The 11,307-nt window shown below is 47.0% G+C and overlaps 1 protein-coding gene across 1 annotated transcript in view; it reads left to right on the forward strand.

The window, feature by feature from the left end:
- LOC144159900 (SCO-spondin-like) overlaps nt 1–2,261 on the forward strand; it is a 41,056-nt gene extending 38,795 nt beyond the window's left edge. Inside the window, exon 2 of the mRNA XM_077691555.1 lies at nt 1,760–2,261. Within this exon, the coding sequence (XP_077547681.1) occupies nt 1,760–2,261 (502 nt within the window). The remainder of the gene's footprint in view (nt 1–1,759) is intronic.
- Nucleotides 2,262–11,307: the final 9,046 nt, after the last annotated feature.

An 11,307-nucleotide genomic window follows, 5' to 3' on the forward strand; every position in this document is an offset into this window, starting at 1 on the left:
ACAACAGGAAATTAATTATTTTTGTGGCATGCATGGCGAATAGGAGTAAAGGCGCCTGTTATGGAGATAGCCCGCTCGTAGGGGCGTGGAACAATGGCGTAGAACAGAACAATGGCGTCGGCCGCGCAAAATACATAGCTGAGCAAGGCCGATAAGTACTAATCGAGGTGCGGAGGTCACTGTTCTCCTTTGCGTCCCGTGCGCAGTTGCCACATTGTTGAGCACGCACTTACGCCTCTTTGATGTCAAGATGAATGCATCAATGTTAGTTGCTGAATGCGGGAAGGAAACTAAGCCAATTGTTAAGTAATCTCCGGAATCTGTGCATCAGTTGCTGATATACATTTATTCAGTTTTTATCTGTCAACACAAAAATATTGCGGATATTAGATCCGTCCGAATGCCTGACAATTATTTCACTTGCAAATATTGCGCTGACAACCTACAGCAATATAGCTTCCGCTTTTTGAATGTGAAGGCGTGTTTTAATAGAAGCATTATGTCAGCACTTCTTTCTTTGTAGATAAGGCAACATGAATGTCCAGTTGAATGCCAGAGGTGAGTTCCTTTTTACCAGCGTTGTCTAAGGGCAGTGTAATTTTGTTGTTCGAGACGCTTTCCTTTCTAGCCTACCACAACACTTTTGCATGGTTTGGATCTGTTTCCTATTCCTTGCGCCACTACGTTTTCCTGCACCATGTAATAGAAGAGTTCATGGCAACGCTGAATTGAGCTGCTTGTCTGTTCCATGGTTACGCTGCCTTTTTCCACTCCCTTCATCCGCGCTGTGCTGGTGTTAACGGCTAACTCTCTTTACTCCCGAGTTGAAGGTCGCGCTATGGAACGCCTCGTGCTAAGGAACGCTTTCTAAATGCCAGTTTTTTAAGCGAAACTTGCTATGAATCCCTAATGGCGGAATCGAACCTGGGTCCCTCGCGTTATCGAGGCGACGTATTTATGATTTCTTTCATTCCGACACGGTCGACGCAGTTACAATTTTGGACATTTCATGAGGTTGCACGGGAACAACGTTCGCCTTTTAACCATCTTTCTTTTAAGAAAGAGGCTTTGGTTTTTCGGTTACCGACACTGGACTCTGGGTTTTCCCCTATATGGGCCGTGTGTTGTTTTTGTAATAATAAGCAAACCAAAGGCCCAAGTGGTAACCGATCAGGGTTGTGCATCCACATGCATTTGCGTATGTCTGGTAACGCCCAAGTACGCTGACCTTGAAGCGGGGCGTATAACACCGCAAAAGAAAGTTCAGGAAGCAATTACGCGGGGACCTCTGGTGCTTTTACACGCCCCCTTGTCGTTGCTTCCCAGCTTCCCGCCCTTTCCTGTAGCTTGGTGTCGCCGAACGCGACCATGATTTATATAAGCCCTCGCTAGACCGCTATATATAGAACGGAATATGCTTATTTTAGGACTTCACGAAAACCTTTTTGTCATTACCATTCTTCCTGGCATGTGGCGAGGGCATCAAATTTTTTCATCTACACAAGCTTCTTGGCGACCATAACTATTTTTCAGAAGTGGCAAAAAAATAAAGGTGGGGGAAGGTATTAGATTCTGCATTAGCTCTGCTCATTATATGAAACTGCCCACCGGCATATGGTGTGCAGCCTAACGTGCTAATGTGCTTGCCCAGAACAGTTCACTTTAGGAGGCCACTTTGCAAGTGCGAGTTTACGGCCTGTGGACATTCGTGCAGAGATTTGAGTTTTCCTAGTTGGTAACAGCAAAGTTGTGAAGCCAGTCATCATTCGTTTGTTCCGGCTTCCATGATGCTGTGGTGTATGTCTTTCGTCTTCGCTGCAGTTCTCGCAGGGGCTGACTCTCTCACCCTGAGGGAGACAGTGAATACTAGCAGTTCCTGTTCGACGAAGGAATTCAAGTGCGCCACTCAAGACGAGCGCTTCCCTGTGAGGTTTCGATGTGATGGCGACAAGGACTGCCAAGATGGCTCCGACGAGGATAACTGCAAGGATTACATTTGTCCAGAGGGTGACTTTAGTCGCAAGAGCGGCCACTGCATATCGGGTCTTTGGAAATGTGACGGTGACCCGGACTGCAAAGACGGTTCGGACGAAGGCACGGAAACGTGCAAGGGCCAGCCCAGGTGCGCTACAGGTCTGTTCGCCTGCAATCCAGAAGCGGGAGCGAAGGACGTGGAGTGCGTCCCTACCCGGTGGCGGTGCGACGGAGAGAAGGATTGCGCGAGTGGTCTGGACGAGGAGAACTGTGAAAGTACAACTTAGGAAAACACGGACTTTTTTATTCCTCTGGTTCTCTTTTTGCAAGCTTATTGTGTGCAAAGTCTGCCGACAGAAGACCTAGCACGATTCAAAATGGCAGGATTCATAGTGCATGATAGAAAATATAGTTATTGCTCCTTTATGTGTGCCAAGTACATCTCGAATTTGGTCGGGCACATACCGCAACCAAAGTAGTGGCCGAAACTTTGAGACACATCTCCGAGTTTCACCTGATTCTCTGAACCTCGAATTGTCCATAGCCGAGCAAAAGAACTGCACATTTTGCCGTAAGGGTAAATACAGTGAAACGCGCAATGTGCAACTGGGAGTTCTAACGGTGCAGGTATCGGGAGGTCACCCCAGAAAAAATTTCATATCTGAACATCCGCGTGCGTTGCCTTTAGTCAAGATGACGATACGAATGTGAGTGATGATGCCGGTTGAGGATGAAAATATTGATGGGACCCTATTTCCGCAATTTCCTGCTCACTAACGCACGAAACAATGAGGCCCCATTGTACCTTTAGGAAGAGGAAGGTGTATCGCCCCGTGAAGCCAGATAACATATTACTGCATGCACTTCACGAATGCCGATCGTACACCTCGTACTCCTCCCCGTACTCCTCGTGCACAACTCTGGCATGTAATTAATTTGAGCCCGCTCTCTACCCATCACTGCCTCTCGCAAGCATCCCACTCCCGCTTCCACCATGAAAAGCCGTCCCTCTAAGAAGCCAGCACTCTCAAGAGACTTCAGACGTAGTCTATCTCTATAGCACCCTCGTCCATGCTATCTCCCCGCTCAATGTGTTTACGCTTTCAATTCGGCACCATATTCTGTCAGATGTAGACGAGCAATGAAACTACAGACCACAGGTGATCAATTAAAAAAACCGAATTTATGACCTCCGCCTGTTATGAGCACTGGGTGGCTCGTCTGGCCCATTCGGACCTTGGATCACATCAATACTTCGTAAAGACGGCTTGGACATGAAGTCGTATTCTGAGTATCCTGAAATAGGTATTCTTTCTATCGGGTGAGTGCCCTGATAAGAACAGTCCTCATGCTCATCCATAAAAGTTTTTTTTCTCTCTCTTTCTTCGCTTGTTTGGCTCCTTTAATCCGCAACCTTCATCTGTGGTGCACTGGCGTGGGGGCCACTTTTCGCTGCTGCCGAGATAAAGCTACCGCAATGAACGGCCAGCTTTGCGGAATGCTTCCGAAAATGCCGTTTATTCTGTTACAAACTCCGTCCTTTTCCCTCAATGGGCTGTGACTTTCGCAATAATAAGCAAGAGGGAGAAGCTTCACGGCACAACCGCTTAGAATCCACCCCCGCCCCTATCATTCGCGTGTATTTATTGAGTTCCAAACAGGGTGACTTTGAAGGGGGCATATTTTGAAGCGCAATAATAAGCGAGCCAAAGGCCCAACCCGCAAGGGCTCAGAATTGTGCACCCATGTACATTTGCGTATATCTGGTGACGCCCAAGGACGCTGACCTTGAAACAGGGCGTATAACACCGCACAAACAACGTGCAGGAAGCCATTCCGCGGCGAACTCTGGCACGTTTATACGCCCTCTAATTGTCGTTTCCCAGCTTCCCGCCCTTTCCTGTAGCCTGGTAACTCCAGACGCGCCCGTGGCTTGTATCAGCACTCGCGAGGCCGCTATATATAGAACGGAATACCCTTAATTCAAGCCCTCACAACAACCCCTTTGTCACAACCCTCCTTTCTCTAGTGCGGCGAGGACGTGTAATTCTCTTATCTACGCAATCTTCTTGACCGCCATAACTAGGTGTCAGAAATGGCAAACAAATAAAGGTAGGGGAAAGTCACAGAGTCTCCATTAGCGCTGCTCATTATAGTGGACTGCCCACCGGCGTACGGCGGGCAACCTAACGCGCTTCCGTGCGTGCCCAGAGCAGTTCACTCTGAGAGGCCACTTTGCAAGTGCGAGTTTACGGCCTGTGGATGTTTGTTCAAAGATTTGAGCGTTCCTATTTGGTAACAGCTGAGTTCTGAGGATATCCATTATTCGGTTGTTCCGGCTACCATGATGCTGTGGTGCACGTCATTCGTCTTCGCTGCGGTTCTCACGGGGGCTGAATCTCTCACCCTGCGGGAGACAGTGAATGCTAGCACTTCCTGTTCGCCGAAGGAATTCAAGTGCGCCACTCATGACGAGTGCTTGCCTGTGAGGTTTCGATGTGATGGCGACAATGACTGCCAGGATGGTTCCGACGAAGAAAACTGCAAGGATTACAAGTGTCCAGCGGATGACTTTACCTGCAACAACGGCCACTGCATATCGGCCCTTTGGAAGTGCGACGGTGACCCGGACTGCGAAGACGGTTCCGATGAAGGCGCGGAAACGTGCAAGGGCCAGCCCAGGTGCGCTACAGGTCTGTTCGCCTGCAATCCAGAAGCGGAAGCGAAGGACGTCAAGTGCGTGCCTACTAGGTGGCGGTGCGATGGAGAACAGGATTGCGTCAGTGGTTTCGATGAGGACAACTGCGAAAGCACAACTTGAAAAGGCGCAGATATTTTCATTTCTTTCTTTTTCTTTTTGCAAACTGGCTGTGTGTATTTTGCCGACAGAAGAGATAGCACGATTCTGAATGGCAGGATCCATACAGTACAAAAGAAACTATAGTTATCCCTCCTTTATGCGTGCCCAGTACATCTTAAATTTGGTCGTGCACATAGCGCAACCAAAATAGTGGTAAGAAATTGAAGACCTATCTCCGAGCCTCAGCTGACTCTCTGAACTTTTTAATGTTCAACAGTCGAGCAAAAAAACTGCATCATTTGCCCTAAGGGAAATACTGTGAAACGCGCAATGAAGAGGTGGCAGTTTTCACGCTGCAGGTATCGCCAGAGTGGCCCTGAAGAAATTTCAGGTGTGCACCTTCGCGTGTGTTACCATTAGTAAATATGACTATCCGGATGCGGATGACGATGCCGGTTGAGAATGAGACTATTGATAGGGCCCTTTTTTCTCAATTTCCTAACCGCTAACGGCACAAAACAATGAGCCACGATTGACCCTTTCTTAGAAAGAAATGCATATTGCGTCGTGGAGCTAGATAGCACATTACTGCATGCACTTCATGAGGATGTGGAAAGTACTCTTCGTGGACGAAGAGAACTCTGGCATGTCATATGTTTGTCCCCGCTGTCCATCCATTACATTCGCTCACAAGCATCTGACTCGTGCTTCAACTTTGACAAACCATCCCTCGAAAAACCCACCACTGTCATGAGACTGCAGACGTATGTCAATCCACACAGCACCCGTGCTACCCATGCTATCTGCTCCACTCAATTTCCCTGGTTTTACAATTTTTGTCCCACGCCGGCACTCCGTACCACCTGATACAATAAAACTTCAGACGAACCTTCATTCTTCCCCTCCTTCTTTTATGTGTATACTGGGTGGGTCGCCTGGCTGATCTGGATCTTGGATCCCATCAGGACGACTTGGTAAAGAAGGCCTGGACAGGAAGTTGCAGCCTGGGTATCGCGGGATAGATATTATTTCCACAGGGTGAGTGCCCTGACTAGTACAGTTCTCACGCTCATCAATAAATGTTTATTCTCTCTCTCTCTCTCTCTCTCTCTCTCTCTCTCTCTCTCTCTCTCTCTCTCTCTCTCTCTCTCTCTCTCTCGCTCGTTCGGCTGCGTTATTAGATTAACTTAATCTGTGTTGTGCTCGCGTAGACGTCACCTGGCACTACTGCTGAGATAAAGCTCCCGCTATGGAACGCCTGTGCTTTGGAACGCTTCCGAAAACGCTGTTCGTTTTCTGTTACGAAGGCGTCCTTTTCATTCACTGGGACATATTTGGCTGTCGCAAAAATAGGCCAAAGGCTCACCCCACATTCCGTTAGAGTTCTACACCCACGCCCATAGCGTCAGCGAAAACAACGAGCAGGGAGCAATTAGGCCGGCACATCCGGCTCTTTGTTCACAGCTTTCACAGATTCACAGCTTTCTGCCATTTCCTAGAGCTTGGCTACTCCGGATGGAACCATGCTTGACATAGACGCTCGCCAGACGGCTATGAATGGAACGGAATGCACTTATTTCAAGCTCTCACGACAACCCCTCTGTCATTACCTTTCCATCGAATATGCGGCCAGGCCACGCAGGTATTGTACGCACACAAGTTTCTTGGTGATCGCCTCTTGTATCAGTCGTGGTGCACGAAAGAAGTGGGGAAAATGAGATCTTCATTCGCGCCCCTTATTATTAAGCCCGGGCTAGCTCCGGTGTTCCTCTTGCACTGGAATGGGCCACCGCATTGTAATGCACTGTATTCCGTTGTTTTTGCTGTGTTTGCGTGGGCTCTCGTAATGTTTGCCTGTTGTTGTGATCGGACATGTCTGGTAATACGATGGCTGTACATATGTGTTTTGTTATTGGCCGCACTACCAACTACGGAAACTCGTGGCCGGTTCTAAGGTTTAGTGCACAAACCTCGCTGGTATGACCAGTTGTGCCTTTTGCGGGCTCGTATGCCTGGCTCCACCCGCCCTCAGTACGAATATCAGTTTTAAGCATTCATTCCCATCAGTTCTGCACAAGTGAACTGAGACGGGCTAGTTGGTGCATGATGCCAATTAGAAAAAACATCAGTTCATTTATAACGGTTTACTCACCACACTGAAGGCCGGGATAGATACGGGTTCGAGGAAAAGAGAGGCACTTACGTATTGCGCGATTGCTGTCTGGTTGTGGAAACGTTGCGACATTTTACGCCCCCTCCACCCCCTTTTAAATGTTGATACGAAAACATAGCAACCCCATCCGTCGCAGGAAACTAAAATACACATAAAAATAAAGAAAATGTCTTCAAACGTAGCGGGAGTTTTCCCGAGAGATGTTACTGGCGTGTCCGATCGACATCTTTAATTTTGAAGAAAATGTTATATATAGCTCCTTGTGCCCAGGGGAAAACATATCTGAAGTTATTTTGTGAAAAAAAAACCCTTCCTCGAAAAATTCCCAAGCCGGCTGGCTTGCACGGCTTGTATGAGCCTAGCGGAAGATTTGAAACTTATACCGCTGTAAAACAAGAACTACTGCAACTGTCGCGCTAGCTGTTTTCGTTAAATACTTTACATACTCTCAAATGATTGAACATATTCGTGTTTGCATTGCAGAGAGAATTCCTTTTATTAAAAATTCCCTAATGGAAAACGTTTTTGACAGTCGCCCAAATTTGGGGCCTTTTTTCTCTTCATCTGAACAAGCTAGTTACTTCAAAATTTTTAGTGTTATCCTTCTATTTTTGTTCAGCCTTCATGCCAATTTTAGTTTTTGTGGTCAAGATGGTTCAATTTAAAAAAGCCCTGTACTGCCGTTAAGTAACCCATTTTGGTGTGTTTTGAGAGATATTAAAAAAAAGGACATCTTCAATTTTTTTTTGCAAACTTATACAAAGCCAAGGTTGCTCTCTATGACCTACATCAAAAACCTGCTGCACTATGTTTGCTCTTGTGCAGCTACAAAGCGCCAAATATGGCCTTATTATCAGTATTGCAGTAACATACTCAAATGGTTTGTAAGAAGGTCATGACCGCAATGTAGGGCGAGAAAGGGCCGTTAAAAAGAGCAAATCTTTAAAGAAACATTACAATTAGCATGCTTTGTTGAATTTTGACGTGTATGGATCACATTCTAGTACATAGAGTAAAGCCTATACCTGACCAAACGAAATTCACGCTCTTTGCCGCACGCCTTCTGCTTAGTGCGACCCGCCTTTAGTCGCGAACGTGCCGCAAAGCAACTCATCTCGAGGACAAATAAGTGCAGCTGAGGACCTGCGAATGCCAAAGCATTCGTTTTCAATTGCACGGCGCTGAATGTTTTTCGAAGTTTTTGGCTGCGCAGCAAGCGATTTTTTCTTTGCTTATGTGCCACGTCTAGCATTTGTGGGATCGATTAGCTGTGGATTCCTTTTAGTGTTTACGGTAGGTAGTGAACGTAGACTGGAAATATTCGGACCGCCATGTTGACGAATCAAAATCGTTTGTTATAACACGGCTTTTAGCAGCTCCCATGGCAGATTCAATTCGGCATATACTCTTCGGCAACCTAACGAACTCATATATGCTTCTAGCAAACCTTAACACTGGACCAAGGATGAAAGGACGAAACACACGCTGGACTTCAACTTGGCTTATGCCAAAAGGGACCAAGAAAATGTGCTTACATGTACATGATTCGAAAAAAAGCAAGCACATTCTTGAGTGAAAATAAAACTCCACAATCTTTGCACTCCCTCTTATAACTAGTTACATTCAACCTCAAATGATACCTGGTCACATTACAGGGCATGTTCTTTACCGACAAGTGTGCACGCCAGTCCCTGATTACGCATGGTCAAGGGATACCACTTCTCTCACCAAAAAGTAGATTTCTTTGGCTGAAAGTGCCAAAGATCGTGCACTGATGCAGTTCCCTTTTGGCCTAAACTAAGTTGAAATCTAGCGTGTGTTTTGTCTTTTCCGTCTTCGTCCAGTGTTAAAGTTCGCTAAAAGTAGGAATTCATTAGTCAGTAACCAACTCGCCCAACTCTCCGCTTTAACTGTTGGGTGGTTTAGGTATGCGACACTTTAGGCTGGTTTTGTTTTTGGTGTAACCGAATAATGGTTGTGAGCTTATGGCGACAGCTGTTATCCTGACTGGCTAATCCAATTCTGCGGGTACGGTGGACTTTCGGCTGGGTTCGCAATCAAAAGATAGCTAATTAAAAGGCCATTAGCTACTGAAGGCACCTGCCATCTGTTCTGGTCAATCCACACGAATGGATAGCTTCTCGTGCCTATATTCAGCGTTAATGGACGGTTACCCTAATAGTGAGAAAAATGACGAGTTATGAAGCACCGAAGTTACTGCAAGTCAGCTGCATGTACTGGTTGACGGTTTCTAAGTCGAAGGTCGCAAACGCATGCCGACCATCGAGCGAGAATAGAGCTGCAACGGAAGCGACGGAAGATCGAACACCGCTCGATCGACCCTGAAGTCATCGCCGACTGCTGGCACCGAGCTGTACAAGAACATCATGAGGCTGGGGCAATTGCCCCAGCCTCATGATGTTCTTGTACAGCTCGGTGCCAGCAGTCGGCGATGACTCGTTACCTCGAGTCTCCCGTTACCTCGAGGCTCCCGAAGAACATGCTAGGCTGCCTGCGACGAAGGGTGTGCGTGAGACCAGTGAGCATAGTTTAGAAACTGGAGAACTCCGTGAATCCCGTTTTGGAAGCCTATCGCAGCGTCTTGCGCGAAGCCCGGAACCACAAGGGCGAACATTTGACCGTATATTTGGAGCTACATACAAAATTAGAGACGTGCGTTAATTTTACGTTTGCTTTATAGACCACAAGACTCTAGTGGCACTGCTAAGTGACTAAAGGGAATGCACTTTGGAGCAAGCGATTGAATGAGGTAGATGCAGCCACGTTTAGATAATTGTCGGTAATGGGCAGACTCAGAATTTAGGAATCAAAAGCGCCAGAGAAGAAGAAATTGAGAAAGAATAAGACAAAGGCAAAAAAATAGGATTGGAAGAGGAAAACAGGGTAAGAAGAAAAACGATGAATGAGCGTAGAAAGATGTAGACGCGAAGAGGATAAAACAGTAGACGAGAGTATAAAGAAGGGAAACAGGAAGAAAATGATGAAGTGGAATATAAATAATATGAAGGTCACGAAGAACGGGAGGATACGAAAATATTACGCCCACCTCCCCTTGCGGGAACCCTGGTGTGATGCGACGCTGAGGGGGGGTTCAAGCGCAAACGGAGAGCAACCGTCGACCGAAAGGCCACCGGAGAGCGGCACACCGGTTATATGCGCAGCGCGCCCGAAGGAGAGGAGACCGCGGAGAGAGAGTGTTCCGCCGCTATGACGCAACACAGTCCAACACAATCCACTTTAATCCAGTCCAATCCAAATCCAATCCAATCGAAGTCAAGTCAAGCCAATTCAATCGAATCCAATCCAATGCCCCTCGCGAGAGAGTGTTCGCTATCGTAGAGGAGAGGGGGAGAGTGGCTGCGGACAACAACGGACGCACGCGGACAACAACGGACGCAAGCAGGAAGGACAGGGCCGCCGACACGAGATGCTCTGAGCGTCGCATCTAAAACATAAGCGAAGAAAGGGGCAGAATAAGAACATAGGAATAAGACGAAGATGAGGAGGGTGATGAGCAAATTGGTTAGGTTGAATAGTGACGACCAAACTCAAATAATAAGCACGGTGCTTTTCTTTACACGTACTTACCATCTTTATTCGGTGCCTATCACTTCCTAAAAATGCCCGCAGTGGTGGGTCAGTGGCTAAGGCGTTGCGCTGCTGAGCACGACGTCGCGGCTTCGATTCCCGGCCGCGGCGGTCGCTTTTCTGATGGAAGCGAAAAGCAAAAACGCCCGTGTGTACGATATTTCGGCGCACGTTAAAGATCCCCATGTGGTCAAAATTATTCAGGAGTCCTCCACTACGGACCGCCTCATCGCCTGAGTTGCGTCGGCGCGTTAAACCCTACAATCAATCAATAACTTCTTAAAAATAATTCATGGACGTCATTCACACTAAACTAAGATAACTGTATAAAACGGTATGACTTACACACAATCAAACTTTTGACCCTGCGCAGGAGGTATTTTCGTCTTTGCCTGTTCCACAAAGTATACACTAATAACTTGCTGCGCAGTTTGTTCACACCACAACTATTCTATCGTGCGTGCCGTGTTGATCACATGCATAAAGTGGGAATCACACATTGTCAAACTAGCACAGCTTTTCATTCTTTCCTACCCCGCACATCATTTGATTGGAACCACCTTCGTGCAGATCTAGCGTAAATAACAGGTCATGCACGTTTTCGACGCTCGTTATATGCGTGTTTGGTTCCAGATGACCCATAATATTTCGTTTATTCTGATTTTGGTGCAGAGTTTCCCTTGTATCTGCATTTATCTCTTTATTTTGTATGCTTCGTTCAGCGTATACCGCTCGGTGTCAATGTTTCTGT

Source organism: Haemaphysalis longicornis, unplaced genomic scaffold, assembly GCF_048455015.1.
Source record: "Haemaphysalis longicornis isolate Haplotype H1 unplaced genomic scaffold, Haemaphysalis longicornis Haplotype H1 scaffold_10, whole genome shotgun sequence".
Classification (NCBI taxonomy): domain Eukaryota; kingdom Metazoa; phylum Arthropoda; class Arachnida; order Ixodida; family Ixodidae; genus Haemaphysalis; species Haemaphysalis longicornis.